This window comes from Canis lupus, chromosome 5 (genome assembly GCF_003254725.2).
Source record: "Canis lupus dingo isolate Sandy chromosome 5, ASM325472v2, whole genome shotgun sequence".
In the NCBI taxonomy this organism is placed as follows: Eukaryota; Metazoa; Chordata; class Mammalia; order Carnivora; family Canidae; genus Canis; species Canis lupus.
The window spans coordinates 63,710,709-63,731,770 of record NC_064247.1 but is presented as its reverse complement, the minus strand read 5'-3'; the positions used below and the strand labels follow the sequence as shown (position 1 = coordinate 63,731,770).

General features: G+C 50.5%; 1 protein-coding gene and 1 long non-coding RNA gene across 3 annotated transcripts; one reads left to right on the top strand and one right to left on the bottom strand.

Annotated features, from left to right (window-relative positions):
* Positions 1-133: 133 nt before the first annotated feature.
* Positions 134-17,186, bottom strand: LOC112646860 (cadherin-1-like). Its single transcript, XM_025427194.2, has 14 exons — positions 17,025-17,186; positions 15,444-15,545; positions 15,223-15,366; positions 14,960-15,115; positions 13,653-13,797; positions 11,641-11,816; positions 10,838-10,966; positions 8,059-8,241; positions 6,172-6,413; positions 5,835-5,971; positions 5,280-5,395; positions 2,280-2,419; positions 871-1,006; positions 134-403 (listed from the first exon to the last, which is right to left on the bottom strand). Exons 1-14 carry the CDS (start codon positions 17,067-17,069, stop codon positions 314-316), a joined length of 1,941 nt encoding a protein of 646 aa, XP_025282979.1. The 5' UTR covers positions 17,070-17,186; the 3' UTR covers positions 134-313.
* On the top strand, positions 11,606-17,945 carry LOC112646862 (uncharacterized). 2 transcript variants are annotated; one of them, XR_007410503.1, is made up of 5 exons: positions 11,606-11,760; positions 14,656-14,759; positions 14,990-15,164; positions 17,269-17,346; positions 17,898-17,945. It is a non-coding gene; the product is annotated as an uncharacterized LOC112646862 (long non-coding RNA). The 2 variants fall into 2 exon arrangements; XR_007410504.1 differs by lacking the exons at positions 17,269-17,346; positions 17,898-17,945 and adding an exon at positions 16,397-16,533 and having other exon boundaries at positions 11,607-11,760.
* Positions 17,946-21,062: the final 3,117 nt, after the last annotated feature.

Here is a 21,062-nt window from a genome sequence, read left to right as displayed (position 1 = left end):
GAGAGGCACCTCCTGGGCCCATGGTGCCCTGACCACTTCCTTCCCTGCTGCCTGTCCAGTCTCTGCAAACCCCTGCCCTCCTTCCCACCTCGGGGCCAGGGCAGCACTAGCAGAGGCCAGGCATCGAAGCGGCTTTACAGATGCCAGCACTGACTTTATTGATGCCTGAGATTCAGCTGCTACTGGAGATGGGGGAACCAGAGTCTCCCACAGGGACTGTGACCTGGTGCCCTCTGCGTGGGTGCCTCAGTGAGCCATGGGGATGGAACTGATGCTCACAGGCCAGCAGTTAGCCAGAGGCGATGGCTAGCCACTAGCTCCCTCGATACGTGGTGTAGGACCATGGGCTCAGCAGCAGAGGCACGTGGAACCTGTGTGTCTCGTTGGCGATGGTAAAAACAACCTGAGAAGCAGAGAAGGCACCAGAAGAGAGTGAGGGGCCTGCCTGTATGTAGTACACAAGCAGCCCAGACTGTGGGCAGGGGGTAGGAATTAATAAGCAGGGCAGGAGCCCCAAGGGCCAGCTGGAGCTGGGTGGAGCTGGAAACCTGGCCAGGGCTGTGGATGGGGCTGAACCCTGCCCAGAGAGCCCTCGGCTTAAGGAACCCAAAGGATCCACCCTGGATGGGGCCAGGTGACTGCCTCTGTCCACAGGGGCTGAGTCACTTTTGGCCCCGCCCCCCATCTCACCCAGGGATGGTTGTGTTGTGGTAAAGTCCCTGGACACCTTTCCTCTGGGAGCTCAAAGCAGGTGAACTCATCGTCTGCCACTGCCCTGGGAGAGGTGGGAGGGGTAGGACTAGCCTGACCACTGTAGGAACCTGGGTGAATCATGGGCCTCCACCCCTCTGGCCCACCCCTGGCCCTCACCTCCACATATGGGTAGAAGCTCTCCTGCCCTTTCTTCTTCCAGTAGCCCTCGGTGTCAAAGGACAGCTTGTAGGTGCCTGCCTTCATCGGGCCTGGAGGCAGGAGCCCTGGGCAGCGGCCATCTGAGTCGGTGTAGCTGGGGAGCGTTGAGGGATGGGGAGTGAGAAGTTGCCTCTGCCTGGCCCCACAGGATCTGCATGGCCAGTGGCCTCAGACCCCCCCACAGCCTGAGTCACTGGGAAAGCCCCCTAGCAGGACCATCTAGGGCCTGGGCTCCTGAAGCGTCTCAGGGATACCACTGCACTGACTTTTTAGACAGAACTCCCAATATACAGGAGTAGAAAACTAAAAAAAAAAAAAAAAAAAAATCCCCCCCTATTTTATGAGCAACAATCCTTTTACATTGGCATATTTTTCCCAGATTTTCTCTATACATAACTGCTTATTTATAAAGTTAGGGAAATACTCTAAAATGGATTATTCTGTTCATACTATTTGATAATTTGTACTTTTCACTTAATCTATTGTGTGTGGCTTTCTGGATCAGTAACTGTACCCAAACCACCATCTGCACGGTGGCCTGTTTCCACTGCATCGAGTGTCTGCATGGAGGGCTCTGAGGGCCTGTCCCTTGGCTCACTGATCAGTCCCCGGTCACCTCTGGAGAGCTCTCTCACCAGCTGTACTTTCAAGGTTCTGTCCTGTGACTGGAAGGAGCAGCATGGACCCACACAGTGTATGGGGGTTAGGAACGGTCTCTACGACCCTCCAGAGCGGGCCACTCCCATGTGACCCAGAGGCCCAGCTTTTGTGAAGGATGGGGGGGCGGGGCGGATGAGTTCCATGTCCTCAGGCCCTGAACCTTTGTGGCCCAGCGGCCCATTCCCACCACTAGAGGGAGCCTGCCTCCTTCAAGAGGCTCACAGGCAGCGCAAGCACCAGCAGGGGTGGGGGGCGGTGGCCCGGGCACTTGGCTTGCCTCAGCAGAGCCTGAGCCTGCGGCCAGGGCCCAGGGCCTGCTCAGGGGCCCAGCACTGCCAGGTGAGGCGTGGGATCCCAGCTTTTATTTGCTTCTTGCTGCCTCAGTCTCCCCATCTGTAAAAGGGGTAATTATGGCACCTGCCCACAGGCTGTAGTGAGAATAAGAACAGAAGTAAACTACCTGTTAATCACAGTGACAATGAGGTCTTTAGATTAGGCCTTAGGCCTTAGCCAACCCTGCTCTCAGTGAGAGGTACTGGGGGTGTGAAGCTGTCCACGGCCCCAAGGCTGAGGGGACCATCTAACAGTGGTCAGCACTGCCGTCTGCCCTCAGGGTCCACACTCACTGGCTGGCTGGGTCTTCTCCTTGTCTCCTGACTGGGGAGAGGTGCTCGGGACTCCTGTCCCACCCCAGACTTCAAGCTTACCTTTTCTTCAGCTCTGTCCACTGCTGGCCATGGTCCTCGAGCCTGGACAGACGGAGGCAGAGGCCCTGAGCTGGAAGCCCTGAGGCAGTGTCCAGCACATGTGTGGTCAGTGGGCTGCTGATCTGCTCCATGCCTCCGCCCTGAGCCGCAAGAGAGGGACAGGAATGAGTGCGTGGGGCCCAGCCTTATGTCCACATTGGCTTGGAGACAGCAGCCCTAGAGTAAACAGCCCTGGAGTATAGAGTTCACAGTGCTGCGGGACCCTGGAGGGTGGGGGTGGGGATGAGGTGGGGGCTAGGAATTGCTGAGTCAGCCACGTGAGGCTGTCGGGTGAACACACTGAAAACAGTTGAGACAACGCTGGCCAGTCCCCCACCCCGCCACACTAACCTCTACCAGAGCGCCTTCCCCTGCACCCAGCCCTGCAGAGCATCTCTGCCTGGAGGCCTCCCCCTCCGGCCGGTCCAGACCCAGGCTCCTCATCCTCCCGGAGTCCAGCTCTCTGTCCCCTGGCTCACGGGTCACCTGGGACCTTAGCCCCCTGGCCGCTGCCGAGGAGCCAGGGGCGCAGTGTGCATGCCGGCCCCCTACCTGCGAGGAGCCCAGGTGTCGCTGGAGCGCCCGCAGTCTCGGGGCGGCCCCGGAGCTCATCCTGCCAGAGTGGGAGGTGGTCCCGGGGCGCAGGCACCTCCCCGAGCCCGCCCTCGTCCTGACCCTGGCCTCTCCCAGGGCCTAAGAGCCACGTGTCGGACCAGACCAGGTAGGGGGGCGCGTCCTTCAGGCGGGGAGGGCAGCTCCACCTCGGTGTCCACCGGGGTGTCCCAGGGGCTGCGCTGCAGGGCTCGGGTGGGGCGACAGGGGTGCACAGACCTGCGGGGGCTGCAGAGGCTCCTCCCAGGGCCGGAAGGGGAGTTGAGCGCACCTGCGGGAGCTGGGGCTCGGGGCGGGGCGCAGGGCTGGGGGCGGAGCGGGAGGTGGGGCGCGCGCGCCAGCTGGACTCTCCCCCGGAACTACTGGGGTTTTTCTGTTGGGTTGTTTTTTTTTTTCTTTTTTGTTTTTGTTTTTGTTTTTTTGTTTTTCCCCCTTCCCTGGGACACTAAGAATTTTGATGGAAGCCACTCAGAGGGGGCAGATAGATTTTCCGATACTAACTGCCCCGAGAGACCACATGATGGTGCCTCAGTTTCCTCTTCTGTAAAGTCGCAGCAGTAATGACTCCCGAGGTTGAGATGAAGCGAAGCTTCCTGAGCTGTCGCTCTTGTTGCACTACCTGCCCGTGGTCTTATTCCCCTCTAGCCCTCCACCCCTAAGGAGGCTCTACACACTACAGGTTAGGGCAGCTGAGTATTACAATTATATACATATAAAACATTTTAGGTAGCATAAATTAAAATAAGGACATTCTTTTTTTTTATTCTTTTTTTTAAGGACACTCATATTTAAAATCTGGAAAGGTCTACACCATCGTGTTAGTTGACTGGTTGTGTTGCTCTGGATATGAGAACTTTTTTCTTCCCATCAAAGTGCATGCATTTTCTAATTGCTGGATAGTGAGCATGGGGCATGTATAGTTTAAGAAGCAGCCCCTTCCAAGGTGGGGAAGGAGACCCTCCTAGCAAAGGTTGGGAGTGTGCTGGTTACACCTACTTTGGAGGTAATTAAGAAATAACTTTGAGATTTAAACACATATGATGTTTGGCTGGTATTATGTTTATAGGAGATAATCCGAAACAGATGGTCCCACCTGTTTTTGCAAACACCCATGGGTACAATAGACGAGCCGAGAAATAACCAGACTGTCTCCACTGGCGACAATTAAATAAATGGCCACTGTTACAGACCAGCACGTTCTGCAGTCCATTAAAAGAATGAAGCCCAATTGTGTGTAAAATGAACACTCCTTGAGTGGGAGTAGTGGCGAGGCATTAAACAGGATGTAGCAAGGTGGAGGCATCTATAGCTTGATGCTGTGAATGTAGCTTCAACTACATTAAAAAGAGTCACTCTCTTCATCCTCACAACAATCTCATGATGTAGGTAGTATTATCCCCATTTTATAGAAGAGGCCCAGAGAGGCTCTGTAGTAGGATATTTTCTAGTATGATACACAGAAGACTTATACCAGTGACTATCTCTGGGATGAGCAGTTCTGAATACGGTTAGTTGTTACCCTGTTACTCCTTTTCTAGAGACCTGACACTCTGCCCCAGGAGAGAACTTCGTGGCTGGGAGGGAGTGGGAGAGCAGGGCCTCTCTGGGGCCTACTTCCCCATCCTGTATCCACCCAGACAAAACTGCAGTGCTTAGGATCCCTGCCCTTTTCACAAGAGACTTGAGACCTTCAGCCCATGCCTGGCCTTCTGGCACTCAGCCCTCTCTGAGAGTCAGGATTATCATTGGGACATTGCATACTCTGGAAACTTCTCTAATGAGAAGATGACAAGGTCTCTTTTGGCATCTATAGGCAAATTAGAATAAGGTGCTTCTACTTTAAGACTCATATCTACCAGAAAATTGTCATAATAAATATTCAAATGGCCCATCTTTGGATTCAAAGTTATAATAAAATATGAAAACACTTGAAAGTGATAAAAAAATTCTGTGTTTTAAAAAAACTGTTTTTGGGGATCCCTGGGTGGCGCAGCGGTTTAGCGCCTGCCTTTGCCCCAGGGCGCGATCCTGGAGACCAGGGATCGAGTCCCACGTCGGGCTCCCAGTGCGTGGAGCCTGCTTCTCCCTCTGCCTGTGTCTCTGCCTCTCTCTCTCTCTCTCTCTCTGTGACTATCATAAATAAATAAATAAATAAATTTTTAAAAAATTAAAAAAAAACTTTTTTTTTAAAAAAACACTGTGAGGTGTAACTTATCAAGTCAGTGCACAATCTGAATTGCTATATACAGTAACTTGCTGTTTGCTGTGACAAGGCTGGACACCCACCTGGGAGGTCATTTCTGTAAAGGGCAAAGTGTTTGGTGAAAGATCCTGGTGACCCATACTTACATCCTGAGACTCTGGTCCCCTCTGGCAGATGTCAAGGCAGTGTGAGTCTACTCCTGGGCAGTCTATGTGAGAGAAAGTGAGGAGCAGTGTCCCGGTGCCCGTGGCAGGAGGCTGGCCTAAGGAAGGAATGAGACAGAGAAGATCAGACCCTACAGATGGGTACCAGGTATGAGCATGTGAGATGGCACTGTAGGGATGCACCCTGTCCCTTAGAGGGTCTGGAGGCAGAGCCTGCTACTCTTCTCAGTGCAGATGGTACTGTGCCCCTGGTCACCTTTGCTGGAACAGAGCAGCCAGGCTGGACCCCTGTGTGATTCAGCCTCACTCAAGCTGTTCCTCACCCCCTGAGATGCTGGTCCAATCATTTAGTCTCCTCAAGTCTACATTTTCATGAATGAAACAGGTAAGATAATACAGCCCCTCCTCTTTAGTTTCTGGTAAAGATGTGTTGAGATAATGTACACACAGCTAAGCCACAACATGGAGCATAACTTGCATCAGAGCATCACATCAATGGAGGGATGTGGCCCACAGATGAAACATCCAAGCCCCTACCATTGTCTGTAGCTATGACAACAGCTGAAAATGTTTGGGTCTTCATGTCCTCCATTTGCAGACTGGCTCGAGTGGAAATGACACCTGTTTCTGAGTTGATGTCCAACCGATGGCTTGGGTCGTGCCATATCTGGTACCTGAAAGGGATACACCCTCATTCTCATCAGGCTCGGGCCATGTGTCCCCCAACCACCCTCCCAGGGCATAATGAGTAACTGGGTGCTGACAAATTTAAGTATTTCCTCTGGCTGGCACTCCAGGCACATGGCTGGATTTCTGCCCTGGGGGTCTTGGGCAGGTCTGGGGGCAGCAGGCCAAATCACACCTCTGGTCCTACCTGATTTTCTGAGACTGAAAGCTGTCTGGGTCCTGGGCCCTGTACGATGTGATTTCCTGGCCCACACCAACATCCTTGGGCATTTCCACCATCTTTGTCGGGGGTACAAAGACAGGAGCCTCATTCACGTCAACCACGTCCACAGTGACTGTGGCTGTGGATGTGGAAAGAGATGCCAAGGGCACCTCATTCACCACTGTAACATAAAGGGTGTATTGCTGCGTGGTCTCAAAATCCAAGCCCTGAAGAACACAGCAAAGGGGAGTCAAGGGAGTCAGGCACATAGCTTTTGGGGACTTAGCACAGCAGGCCTCCCTTTTGCTGGTCTACAATAGAGCATAGGCCCTGGCTTGTGACCCTCTGCTGGTCCTGAGGGAAGGTCATAGCTTGGTATGGCAGGGCGGAAGTGGCCTGGTAGAGAGTACCCTGTGCTCTCTGCTGAGCTGGCTCTCAGATACTTCACACTTTGCATAGCAGTGAAGAGGTGGACTGTGGTTAAGATCTTGGCTCTGCAGCACAAGCTGGTGACTGCTTCTCTGGCCCTCGGTTTACTCACCATCAAATGTCCATAATTACAGCGCTTCCCTGATGGAGTTGGTGTGAAAAACTGAGTGTTAGTGTATAGACAGCCTGTGGTACTTACTGAGACTGTGTGTTAGCTCTGTTTTCTTATCCTCGGACCTGTGAGGCAGTGGTGTGCCCTGAACAGGGTCCCCAGGTGGCTGGCCCAGAAGTCAGCTGAAATTGGATCCCTCTGACTTAGGCCTCAGTCCCAGCAAGGCATGTGGTTATTCCCAGGAGTCAGTTCGCCCCCTAGCGCATTCTCAGATTTGATGCAGGTTGGTAGGTAAATGTTCTGGGGCATACCCTTCTGTCTGCACACTTGTCTAGATGCTCCCTTTGGCTTTCTCCATGCCTATTCCAAGTGTCTCCATATTTTGAGACCAAAAGACCACATTTGGACAAAGAGCAATGAGTGCCTGCTCCGTCCCCAGCCTCTTGAGAAAAAAATCCTCCCAGCCCAGCAGAGGTTCCTGGGACTGTCCTCTTCCCCCACAACTCCTTCCCTCCCTGTTGTCATCTTCTTCTTTTTTTTAAAGATTTTCTTTATTTATTTGAGAGAGACACACACACAGCAACAGAGAGAGACAGAGAGAGAGAGCGCATGCGCACAAGCAGGGGAAGGGGCAGAAGCAGGGAGAAGCAGACTCCCTGCTGAGCTGGGATCCCAACATAGGACTTGATCCCAGGACCGTGGGATCATGACCTGAGCTGAAGGCAGGTGCTTCACTGGCAGAGCCACCCAGGCACCCCCCACCCCTCTCTTCTTGTTTTCCTCTCTCTTTTTGATAGCTCATCTTCGGTTTTCTGGGGAATGGGGAGCAGATGGCTCCAGGCCCTCTGCCCACTCTGAAGACTATGGCTTTGGGGACCTGGCTTCCTGCCTCTAGGGGTAAAGCAACAGCTTCAAGCATAGGGAGGGCAGACAAATGTCTCAGGCAAGACGATTCCAAGGCATTGCTCAGAAAGACTCGAGAGCCTGAGCCCCTCTGTTCTTAAGACCCCTTTTCTCTCCCTCCTTCCTGTCCCCCTCCCCCCCTCAGGGCCCCTCCCACTTTGAGGGGAATCCAAATGAAGACACCTGTCCCAGTTTAGCCCTATGGAAACATCCCAGATTAGTGTTTTTCTGGGAGAAAACAGGCAGAACTTCTGAGCTCTAGGGTGATGATGGGACCATTTTGACATAAGGACTAGAGAGGACCAGCATCGCAGCAGAAAGTCCTCACTGGGAAGCTGCCATCTTGGTGTTAAGAGTGTGGTGTCTGCTTCTGTCCTGTCCCAGGACTAATAGATCACAGCGGCCATGTCCTCAGAGCTCATACCCACCTTGGCTGTTTTCAAAAGGCCGTCATTGGTCTCAGGGTCCGTGGTGATAGTAAAGAGGCCACCTCTGTCATTGAGGATGGAGAACACTGCCTTCCATGCTGGGGAGCCAGCAGCATCAGCATCTTTCACGTACAGCCTCACTATCCCTGCATCCACCTTGTTCTCAAACACGTGGCCCGTGTACTGCAAGAGAAGGACACAGGCACTCATTCCTGATGTCCTGTGTGGGGACTTGGGAAACAAACAGCCTGTGCCAGCCTCACAGACTCCACTATTCTTAAGCAAGATGGGCCACGGCGGGCAGTCTTTTTCTTAAAGTGGGTATATGTGAACCTAAGCTGAGCACCTGCAAAGGCCCTGGATGTACATGGAGGCAGTGGGGCTTCCAACAGCTCAGTGTTTTCACCCTGTAGGCAAGGGGCTGGAAAGCTGACACCATGTCTCCCAAGCTCCCGCAGCTTCAGTCCCAGGTGTGTATCAGCTGAGGAGAATGTGTCCCTGTTGACCAAGTGCATCTGCCCCCGGCTCTATTCTCAGGTTGCAGCCCCTGTCAGAAGATAACTGTGGCCATCAGCCTTGCAGGCCCAGGAACTGAGCAAGAAGTCAGACCTGGAGTGGCTCTTCGAGCCTGTCCCTTGCCCCTCCTGTCCCTTCTGAGTCAGTCTCCATAGGGAGCAAGTGTCTGTGTCTTAAGTCTGTCCCGTGTGACTGTCAGAATTGCTATGCTGGAGCACCTGCCAGGCTAGACCCTGACTCCAGCTCTAGTCACTTTGGGAGCGATGCTGGCTTTATCACTCAGGAGGACTATTTGGATGATATGAGAACACCTACAACTGCCTCTCCATTTCAGTTTAGGGATTACAGGTATGTGGACCTCTGCCGTCCTCTGTCTCTTTGTATCCTGGCCTTTCTTTCTTTCTTTTAAAGATTTATTTATTAGAGAGAGACAGACAGACAGACAGACAAGCTGAGGGAGTGGCAGAAGGAGAAGGAGAAGTAGGTTCCCCATGGAGCAGAGAGTCTGATGTGGGGCTCGATCCCAGGACCCCAGGATCATGACCTGAGCTGAAGGTGGATGTCTCACCCAGGAGCCTCTATCCTGGCATTTCTTCTTGGGAACAAGTGATAGAGAAGGACGGGCTTCCTAATTGTAGTAGGTCCAGCAATAGCCACCTTCTGAGTTCAAATAATTTTCTCAATTATTTTTAGTGTCTATCTCCCAGAGTGGAGACAGTGTGCTGAGATCAGACTGGTCTGGGTTCAAATTCCCGCCTATGAATTCCTGTGAGCACTGTACATTACTTACTGTGGTCCTCACACACCCTCAGAGGACAGAATTACTGCTCTCCCTTCATAGAAGATAAACACAGGGAGGTCAGATGACTTCTCCATTTCACTAGGCTGTCCGATCTGTATCCTCTCAGGTGATATTAATCTGCTTGGCAGCTCTGGAGGCAGGTGTTACTGTCACCATCGATTTTGGAGAAGGGCACAGAAAGGCTAAGGTCATAGTCCCAGGACTGAAAAGGGGATGCTTGGAACTTGGTTCCAAGGGCCACTGCCTTGAGCACATCCCTGGACTTCATGCCAGGGCTCTGGCCTATTTCCCCTGAGAGAAAGCAGCTCAGCCACCATGAGGACAGAACACACACACTAAAGAAGATGAAGCAAAAAGAAGGAAGCTGTGTCGCAGTGTTGCCACTGGTCTGCCCAGTAGCTCGGGCCTTCTGTGTCTGGATGGTGTTACAGGGAGCAGTAAACCAGTCATGGTGCTAAACCATTCTTGTTGATTTTTCTGTTCATGTAGATGATAGCATGCCTGTTTCATGAGCCTGAGATCATGCAGGGAAGCTGTGAGGCACACAAACAGCTCAGTAACTTGGAATTGACAGTTGTTCTTGGTCGGTTGGCAGCCCTGGACAGCTACAGATACCTGTGTCCCAGCGAGAAGTTACTGGTCTAGCTGCTGAGCACTGAGAGCTGGGAGGTTCTTGCCTTGCCCTGAGGTGCTGAGGAGGCGCAAGTGGGACTGCCCATTGGGGCCCCACTGAGGCATCGGAGATAGACTCATCACAGGAAGAGTGCCACGGCCCATCTTGAGAGTCCTCCCAGGCTATTGTGATGGGGATTTGTGGTTGGAACTCGGAGACTTTGAGCCCATTCCAATCATTGCCTCAACTGAGAATACATAAAGGCACTTGGGACCTTTCTTTATGGAGGAAATATTGACAGAGTCTCACCACGTGCGCTGACGGGACACAAAGTGACAAGGGGTAGGGACAGTCCTAAACACCTAAACAAATCCAACATTTTCAGATGGTGGTAAGAAGTGAGAAAGAAATACGGTGTGCTGTGCCAGGGGTTACAGGCAATGGGCTTGAGTATAGTCTTCTCCAAGAAGGAGAGAGATGCTGAAACAGGGATGGGACTGGCATGTTGAAGGACCGGTGAGGAAGCAGAACGGATGGAGCTGGGGGGGTGTAGCTGAGGGATGGGACCAGAGATGGAGCCCCTTCCCTGCCCTCAGGACAACCACATCTTGTTTGTGTCATGGACTCCACCTTCCACACTCATCTGCCTATTCCAGTCACCACAGGCCCAGAGAGGGGTGCCCGTGCCCCGGGACAGGGAGAGATGGTCAGTGTGACCCAAAGATGTCCAGAAGGTTCTAAAATGCAGTCAGACTGAGATCTGAATCATGACATTACTGCCCAACACAGTGACACACAGATCACTGTACAAAGGTCATGAGACATCCACCAGGTTTTCCTGGACTTACCGAAGTGGGGCTGAAGACGGGAGGGTTAGGGTTGCTCTGGGTGACTGTGATCACGGCCTTTGCTCTACAACTTAAGCCTTCACCTTGGAGGTCAGCAGCTTGGACTGTCAGGGTGTATGCAGGAGCACTCTGCAGACAGGCGTGTAGCAGTCAGCACTGAGGATTATAGATGTAGGTTTGGCTCATCCACCCAGTGGCACTCAGAGAGTAAATGTGGAACGCCAGAGGCAGCAAACCCCTCCAGTAAATGACTGGCTTTCAGGGGCAAGTGTCCTGTCAGGCACTCAAGGGGAGACTTAGGTCACCATTCAAAGAAACAAACTTTGGATAAATCAGACTATCCCCTCCCAATCAGACCCAGGAGGAGAGTTTCCTGGATTGGGATCTGATCAATATATACTCCCAGTCCCAGCACTAGGTCAGGGGGTCCTGGGACCCCTTCATTTATGTGTGGAACAGTTATGGAGGGTGTGATGTTAGTACTCTTCTGTTTCCACCAGAGAATGTGGTCTAAATTTGTGGGAAACAGAGTCATTTCATTTTGCTCATTATATGAGGGGTCTTGAGGATCACATTTGTAATTAACCCCAGTGATACCTTAGGGTTTACTACGCCCAGGGCTCCAACAGCCTGCCTGCACCAGCAAGACCCTGTCTGTAGCAGATAGATGCCTCTTCTGATTGGTCAGGTGTCTGTTCTGATTGGTTAGGAACCTGCATTGATTGGCTGGTGCCTGTGCCTTAACCGGCTGAGACTAATTTACATGTAACTGCCCCACCTGCTGGCTCCTGCTACTCCCTGACCTGTTGGTCCAGCCCAGGATCCAGCACAGAGATGACTCCTGTTTGCCGGTTGATGGCGAACATGTTGGAGTGAGGTACCAAGGGATCTTGGCTGAGGATGGTGTAAACAATGGCTGCATTGTAGGTGTTCTCATGGTCATCCACATCTGTTGCGGTGATTTGTAGCACGGATGTTCCTACAAGGACAAAGGGGACAAGAGCTGTTAATCTCAGAGCTAACAACTGGCAGGGCAATACAAATTAATATCAAAATCTAAAATTAAATATGTTCCTTTTTTAGTCTATCACTATACTTATCAAATGATATAAGTTCTAGTTCAAATAATTCAGCAAATTATAATAATTTCTAGATGATTTGTTTACTTTTTCCAGAAATCTTCAGGGCATCTTTATAAAAGTTGTATTTATTATTTTTGTTTTTAAAAATTTATTTATTATTTAAGTAAGCACTACACTCAGTGTGGGGCTCCACCCCACGACCCTGAGATTGAGAGTCACAAGCTCCTGAGCCAGCCAGGCGCCCCAGGGCATCTTTTCCAATTTTTTAAAAAAGTTTTTATTTAAATTCCAGTTGGCTAACATACAGTGTAATATTAGTTTCAAGTGTACAATATAATAATGCAATGCTTCCACACATCACCTGGCGCTTATCAGGACATCTGCCCTCCTTCATCCCCATCACCTGTTTCCTCCATCCACGCCTTCCCCGCCCCCGCACACAACCTCCCTTCTGGTGACCAGCAGTGTATTCTCTATAGTGAAGAATCTGTTTCTTGGTTTGCCTCTCTCTCTCTCTTTTTCTCTCTCTCTTCTCTTTTGGGCATCTTTTGACATGGCTGTCATTGTGGGATCCTTGTCCCTCATGAACATGGATGCTGAGATCTGCAGGGGCTCAAGGGGAGGGTGAAGTGGCTGTTTTATATCTCATCTGTCTAGCTATTTGATGGTTCTTAGGCCTCTCTGTCCTTCTTGGTCCCCTGCCATTGTCAGGGGAGTCCTGTCGACAGAGACCAGACAGGACTGGAGCCAAGCACACAAGCCAGATGGAGAGAAGTGCTGGGCAAAGGTGGGTGGGGGCAGTGCAGCCTCTGGAGTTTGGTCTACCGAGATAACCTGAAACATGTGTACCTCATGTGGGTGATCAGAGTACAACTGGCACTGGCTGGTGAGCCCTGGTTTGTTGTAGGGCCAAAGGCAGCATGAAGATAGAAAAGAATGAGGAATAAAGCATTAGTGGCTACTAGCGGCAGGCCAGGAAGGAGAAGAAAGAATCCATCACAATGTCCTTTCATATGAAATACCCTGTGATTTTTTGTTTCATTTATCTTAAGTTCCAGAGAATGAGGACCTCAACATCCATTCCCAAAATGTCAGGTTAGAAGCCATGGACATGTGGGCCTATCAGTGTTGCCTATGATACTATCATGGGATTCCACAGGTTTAATGTCATGCCTGGAAGTCCAATAACCGTTCGATGTGTAAGTAAGAGCCAATTGAAAGCAGAGTGTCCCCTGAATCAAGAATAACCAGTCAGGTTCTTGTTTGCAAGAGCATGAATTGGGAAATTTGTAGGAAATCCATCAGGGAGAAATGGAAGCTAAAGCCGAAAGGAGGTGTAGAGGAAGCTATGAAATGAGAATGGCCACAAGATGGAGGAGGGTCTGTCTGGGCACCAGTTATAGAGATGCAGAAACCAGCAAATGCAGACAGGATATAGAGACAGAAGTGAAGCAACCAGTGGGTATTACCTGGACAGTGGTAGACCCATGATCCCTGGACTTCTTGGGCCCAGAAGGACCTTGTCGGACCTTCTTTGTGGGGTCCTTTCCACCTGTAGCCCTCCCCAATCCAAAACAGTCTATCCCTTCTCATCTTCAAGTGGAACTCTTCTGTTCACTGGAACCCAGGATGTTCATCTCCTCTAGTGTTTATACTTCAGTTTCCCAAATTCTTTATATTTTCCCTGAATTTACTGGCATGTCTCACTAAAACCCTGTATTGTTCTAATTCACCTGGATGGGCTCTTTCCATCACAGACCCCTCAAAGACCGCCTGGGTGAATTCGGGTCTGTTGTCATTCTGGTCTGTCACTGTGATCACAATCTCCAACGTATCCTCCACAGCATTCCCAGTTGAAGACACAGCATGAAGGAAAAGCTGAAAAGCAATAAAAGTACAGCAGGGGCCTGTGGGGGGCCACCCTAGCCAGTGGGTAGCTGTCCCACAGAAAGCTCATTACAGTGAGAGCCCACTTCCTACCTTAATCTCACACTTCAGTGCCTAGGAGTCTGAGAAAGCAGCACTGACCTCAACCTTGGTCATGTCACTAAAGATTGTGTCTGTGTCACCTCAGGTTCCTCTGATGTGATGCTCAAGGCAGAGTGCTAGCTGTCATCCTACTCACTCCCTTCTCCATAGAAAGTGCCTCCGCTGGGCACATTGCCTCCCATGCAGCTGGGTGGGACCTTGAGGACTGACGGCTTGGTTTCTGCAGTCTGAGCCTCTTCTCCCTTACTGGGTAGGAGAGGTGGGCCAGCTCTGAAGGAAGGCAGTGTCCTCGGGAGGAGAACAAACTGAGGCTTTATTTGGGCCTCCATTTCCCTCAGAGGGGTGTGGTGGAGAGTCTTCTGGACAAAACACCCCAGAGAATTGTATTTAAAGGATGCTCAGCTAACATACATCAAGAACTTAGCCAGAGCTCGATATCATTCAAAATGCTTCACATACATTAATCCAACAGCAAAGGGAGGCTGAGGGTGTCACGACCATACCCATGGACATAGAGTAAAGAAGTGTCAGAGCTGGGCTCTACCAGAGGTTGTGTGACTCTGGGTCCTACACTCTTAACATTTAGAGATTATCTAGAATGTTCCAATCTAGAGTCTACTTTCTGTCTCCCTGCTGCACCTTGGTCTTTGCCGCACAGGTCCTGTCTAGAGCGGGAGTCTTCGTGATGTATCTTTGTAGCTAACAGTAGTGGCAGAAACCATAACAACAGCCTACATCTCCCTGCAGTGCTGCTTGCTGTCTTCTCTGAGCGCAGAAGCTTGCATCTCATGGAACCCTCACCCCAAAAAGTCTTGGAACTTGTCCACAAGTGCACAGCTAATTCTTAAGTGGTAAATCCCAGATCCGTACCCACCTCTGCCTACCTTTCCCTCTTAACTGTCAAGTGTGACACCTGGAATATAACAGGTGTCCAAAAAATGCTTCACGAGTAACTCCAAAAGTTAGATGGTTGTCTGAAATATTTAGAAAATCAGATGGCTGACCTGATGAGAACCCCCCACTCCCCCGAAGCCACATATAAGACACTCACAACATAGTGGGATTTTTTTTCTCTGTCCAGGGGCTTCGTCACCTTCAGCCATCCTGTTTCTCTGTCCATGATAAACACGCCATAAGGAGGTTCATCAGCGCCTGTGCCAGTGATGCTGTAGAAAACCTGGATTTCCTTGTTCTTGTTAGATTTGACCTGAAGGCAATACAGAAGCAGAACAACCCAAGAAGGACCCCAGTCAAGTGTAAGTCCCTCTCCGTAGGGAACTCTAGGATGAAACCAGAGTCCTCCCTTTGCAATACCTGAGCCACCATCTTTGGGAATGGCCCTCTTTCATTCTCTGGGATGGAGAGGGGAGGGACAACCCAGTCTCTCTTTTGCCTCTTGAGACCGAAGCGGGCATGAGGGAAGGTTAGCACCTCCATCTGGTATCCAGTGTGAGCACCCTAGAAGGACAGGAAGTGAGGGACCATAGCACAGACCTAACTTCAGGGAAGCCAGCTCTTATAAACACCACACTGACCTGCTGGAGGGTCTCGTTGCCATGCAGATCTTTCACCCCCAACCCCAGCTTTTGAGGTGTCTTGGGAGCCCCCTCACTGAAAGGCATCCTCTGGGAAAAAAGCTGCAAAATCAATGAGAAGTAGGTTAAGAGCACAGGGGACAGGCTTTGGGACAATGCTTGGGGTCCGGCCTGTGTGTCGGCACTCAGTGTCTTGTTCTCCTATGCTGCCCAGAAGAACAAAGGCCTCCACCTCCACCATGGCCTTCAGGGTTTCCCAACACCTTCCCCTGAGGGGAAGGCTGAGAGGGGGTGCTCTGTGATATCATGGGAGGGGTGAGATGGAGTGAACATCTTCTCCCTAAACCCAGGAGATCAGAGAACTTTCTTAAGCACTGAATGTAGTGCATGTTTTAATATACCAAAACTAGGCCAAAATCTGGTATAAAACCTATTTTTGGAGACACCTTTCATGTACAACGACAGGGGGAAAAAAAAAAGACAGGGGGTTGGTTCAACCACAGCCCAATCCTGGTTATGATGTAACAGGGAAAACTGCAAGAAAGGTGCTCAAGATAGTTTGTGCAGGGAAAGAAACAGGTGAGAAAGGAAGATAAGGGCTCAGGAGTGTTTGTAAGAGAAAAATGTGCAGGTGTCCAAGTGTGTGTGCATAGTTGTGTGTGATCAACAGATGTTCCCTCTGAATAATGGAATTATTATACTGGGTGGTTCTTATTTTCTGTGTTTTCTTAATTTTTAAAACCATAACAACTGCATATTATCAGGAAAAACCCAATAAGTTATTGCTGTTAAGTAGGAGAGCTTGCAAATTAAGATATTAAAGCACATATATCAGAATGTTATAGGATTTTTTTCTAGGTTATGAGAATAACAGCCTCTTAAATTAAAAAAGTATTTTAAAAATTGTCTTTAGTAAATTTTGAGCAGTTTGATCTTTTTTTTCTATTTTAAAGATTTTATTTATTTATTCATGAGAGACACAGAGAGAGAGGGGCAGAGACACAGGCAGAGGGAGAAGCAGGCTTCATGCAGAGAGCCCGACACGGGACTCCCGATCCCAGGACTCCAGGATCACACCCTGGGCGAAAGGCAGGTGCCAAACCACTGAGCCATCCAGGGATCCCCTCTTTTTTTTTTTCAAGTGTGCTCCACACCCAATATGGGGCCCAATGCGGCACTTGAACTCCCAACCCTCAGATCAAGACCTGAGCTGAGATCAAGAATTGGATGCTTAACTGACTGAGACAGCAGGTGCCCCAAGCAGTTTGGTCTTTGAAACAGCATCTGTGGGTGACATTCCTCCCCAAGGGTTCTCAGAGGCTGATTCAGATACTGGCTCGGCTAATAGGACTGGGGCCAGACCTGCGTGCGGCCAGACAAGGGAGAGTCTGAGAATCAAAGACAAATTTGGTCAATTTCATATAAGTTTACCCTCATGTGCTGCTTGGGCCCTGGTTAGACTGGTCCCCACTCCCTTTGTGGAAGGGGCTTTGCTGTTCTAGGTTCTTTGTTAACCGTCCTGGTGAGTGACAGCCTCACCCGCCCAGCGATGGTCCCCAAGCAAGCCCTCAGTGTTCTTACCTGGGTGGCAGACAAGAAGAGCAGAAAGCAGGTGGGACCAGCCATAGTGTAGCTGTGGCGGCCGCTGCAGTCACAGAGTGGTGTGTGATGGGGATCGCTGGCCAAACTGCCTGGTTGTCTCAGCCCCTGATGTCCCACTGCCCAGGGACTATCGATTGTCCATGGCAACCACAGTGTGTGTGTGTGTGGGGGGGGGGCAGGTGCTGGGAAGACAACAGGTGCAAAGATCTGCCATGTGTTACAGGAATAGGGCGGTGGCCTCAGCTAAGGGCTTCTCAGATGTCTACCAGGAGACAGAGACACGGAAACCAGCCAATGTCAGGTATTCCTCTGAGCCTCCTCTTCGAAAGGAGGATAATGACTGCTAGCAGCTGATATAAACACCTGGCTAGCTCCCTTGCATGCCGTGACCTGGGAACATGTGAGATAGTGAGGACAGGGTGAAGTCACTGTAGGTATCATTCACTGCCATTTTCACAGCACAGGTCAGCCCTGTTCTATGAAGGTGGGACTTCACACAGGTAGATTGGGTGGGGTGGGGGAGCCTTCTTGTAGGCTGGTGGCCACACTGGGAATGGGGTTTGTTGCTGAAGGGGAGGAAGAAGGAACAGACAGGTGTCTCCTCATCTTGAATTGGTAAGCCCCCCAGGGGGAGTTCCAGGTCAGTTCTGGGAGGAAATGGAGGCAGGAATCACCTGGAAGCTTATGGGTTCTCCTTCCACTATATTACAGTTGTGAACTCCTCTGCCAGCATGACCCCTAACCCTGTCCTCTGCGATGGCTCATGCTTAAGTCACAGAACACTGAGGGTTCAGGTGATTTCAGCCTGATGCTGTATAGGGAAGAGAATCATCCCCTCTCTTCTTCCCATAGGGAAAGAAAGACACCAATACACACCTTCCTTTACAAAAGCATATGGGACCAGAGAAAATGGTAATGAATATTTATTATTGAAATCCACATTGCTGACATAGAGACTCTTTACAAGCCTGGTACGGGGAGAGGGACAGAAGGATCAGTGTTCCAGGTCATGGGGTTTGGGTGCCCCTCACATGGGCCACTCTCCTTTTGGTATCTCCGAGGAGGGTTGAGGTTCAGAATTCAGCCTCACGAAGCCATTCTAGCAGGAACTAGACTGAGATATGCTTCCCTCAGAAGCAGGGGGATGGAGTGTGTGGATGTGGAGCTCCTGCACGAGCGAATGTGGTAGCGGCCCTCATTCATTGTACTTCCTGGAACACCATTGCCTCCTTTCTGTATTGGAAGTGAGTTCTGGTTCTAAGAAAAGCTGTCAGCACCCTCATGTTACCTCCCCAGTAGTGGAGGTAACATGCTTACTTAGTGTTCACTTCCAGTCTTGCTACCTGCTGTGTCCATGGGAATTCTGTGCTCCCGGGGCACTGTGGATTTTATTTGTGGATGGGTGGCCAGGAATGGTTGATGTTGTGCATGTCTGCCCTGCTCCATCGTCCTTTCAGACTTCACTTATTGTACATAAGTTTAAAGATAAAATAACCAGGAGTTTCAGGATAGCCACGGCTGTGCATTAAGCCATATAGGGTCCAGGCACGAGCTGAGCTGCGGGCTTTGTGAACGCTGTATGCGGGTGGGACAGTGAGGAGGCCCAAACTCACCGATGGTACATCCAGTTCCTACAGATGCTGAACAGAGTCTGTTCTCAGCAAGGGGGGCCAAGGTTCTCATTTCACAGGTTATTGTCAGTACTGCCTTCCTTGGGCTTATGGGAAGGGCAGCGGCCTGGAGGGAGATGGACCCACACACTTTGCATGCCTGACCTCACACCTCCTTCTCAGGGCTAGCTGAGTCTGCAGAGAAAGCAGTGGTGCCTGTCCAGTCTCTGAATCTGGCTCCCTGGCCCCTACCCTCTTTTTGTCCTCCCCTTGGGCAGCACTAAAGCCCTTGAAGAGAGGGGTGTTGAAAGTTTGCACACGAGAGAACAACAAAGAGGGGAGACTTGTATTCTCATCATCTCTGTGCTAGATTCTGCCCATGCTTACTCAACTTTGAACATCAAACCAAAGGCTGGAGTTAGCATTCCCATTCTCCAGATTATAAAATAGGCACGCAGAGGTTGAGTATCTTGCCCTGTCACACAACTGGTGAGGGCACAGCTGAGACTTAAACCCCCTATAGTCTGATATGGAGCCCATATGCTGTGCACCATGAGATGCCAACCCTGATGGGAAAGCAAGGAGTGGGAGAGAGGAGCTGCCCTAGACTGAGCCAGGCACACAGAGGTGCACACACACAGTACACATATATACACACACATGCACATGTGCTCTCCCCACCCCCGTGTTCATTTCTGAAGCTACAGAGGTGGGTGGGAGCTAGGAGAGGAGCCAGGAGAAGCTCAGGGAGGAGGGTGGCAGCAGAGGGCAGGGGTCTCTTAGGGGAAAACACCACACTTACCATGAGACCAAGATGACACCCTGATGAGAGTGTGTCAAATCCTAGATTTCTCTCCTTAGCCCAGAATTTGATTCTTCAGTGCTCTACCCAGATTCACTCCTGATTTACACCTTTCTAGGGCTTGAGTTTTCCTGCGGAGACCTGAGCTAAGAGTATGAGTTATCTGGCCCTGCTGGACCCTTTTGCTTTCAGTGATAAGGGGGGAGTGAAGTATGTGATGTGGACTTCAGATTGGTATGAACACAAAATTTATTAGAACAAGAGGCCAAAAAACCATGGAGGGGATTTGTGTCCATATCCCCAGAGAACTTAGGGAATTTCTCCCTGTTTGTATACTTAATCTCTTGTCCTGAAAGTAGAGGATTTCTTTAACTAGTTATATGTACTCTGATTATATTCTTTGGGAGTGTATGCACTCAGTAGGCTTCCTCTAACCTCCCTCAGAGCTGAGGTGGAGTGTGCAGTGGCTACATTTGTTCTCCAGTAGCTGAGATGCAATTTATTTATTTTATTTTTTAAAAGATTTTATTTATTTATTCATGAGAGACACACACACACAGAGGCAGAGACACAGGCAGAGGGAGAAGCAGGCTCCATGCAGGGAGCCCGATGTGGGACTCGATCCCAGGACCCCAGGATCACGACCTGAGCTGAAGGCAGACGCTCAACCACTGAGCCACCCAGGTGCCCTGAGATGCAATTTATTGATGAAGCCTCTAAGTGTGTCCTCTGGTGTGTGCTGAAAGTTGACCTCTTTGTTTTTTTTTTTTTAATTTTTATTTATTTATGATAGTCACAGAGAGAGAAAGAGAGAGAGGCAGAGACATAGGCAGAAGGAGAAGCAGGCTCCATGCACCAGGAGCCCGACGTGGGATTCGATCCCGGGTCTCCAGGATCGCACCCTGGGCCAAAGGCAGGCACCAAACCGCTGCGCCACCCAGGGATCCCAAGTTGACCTCTTTGTAAAGCTTCGCCCACACTCCCTGCAAACATAGGGCTTCTCCCCTGTGTGTGTCCTCTGGTGTGTGATGAGAGTTGACCTCCGTGTAAAGCTTCGCCCACACTCCCTGCAAACATAGGGCTTCTCCTCCGTGTGTGTCCTCTGGTGTTCGTTGAGAGTTGACCTCTGTGTAAAGCCTCGCCCACATTCCCTGCAAACATAGGGCTTCTCCCCTGTGTGTGTCCTCTGATGTATGCTGAGATTTGACCTCTGTATAAAGCCTGTCCACATTCCCTGCAAACGTAGGGCTTCTCCCCTGTGTGTGTTCTCTGATGTATGATAAGATTTGTTCTGTGTATAAAGCCTCGCCCACACTCCCTGCAAACATAAGGGTTCTCTCCCGTGTGTGTCCTCTGATGTCTGCTGAGATGTGACCTATCATTGAAGCCTCGCCCACAGCCTCTATATTTGACTCTTATAATTCTTGTCATTCCTACCCCCTTGAATAATTTGCCTGTGTCCTCTGGATTCAATTTCTGTGAGCCTGCGCTGGGCTCTTCCTTCACTATTCCCTCACACGTTGTTTGCCCTTTGCACGGGGTGGAAAAGGCCCTTGAAATTCTTCTCTGCCTTATACTTTTAGGCAAAGGTTTGAACCTTTCTTT

Excerpts from the sequence above, each read along its gene's own strand:
- LOC112646860 (XM_025427194.2), bottom strand. The coding sequence starts at position 17,069 with ATGGCTGGTCCCACCTGCTTTCTGCTCTTCTTGTCTGCCACCCAG. Across the intron at positions 8,242-10,837 it reads CCGTCTTCAGCCCCACTTCG|TACACGGGCCACGTGTTTGA; the intron begins GTAAGTCCAGGA and ends CTTCTCTTGCAG. Across the intron at positions 5,972-6,171 it reads TTTCAGTCTCAGAAAATCAG|GTACCAGATATGGCACGACC; the intron begins GTAGGACCAGAG and ends TATCCCTTTCAG.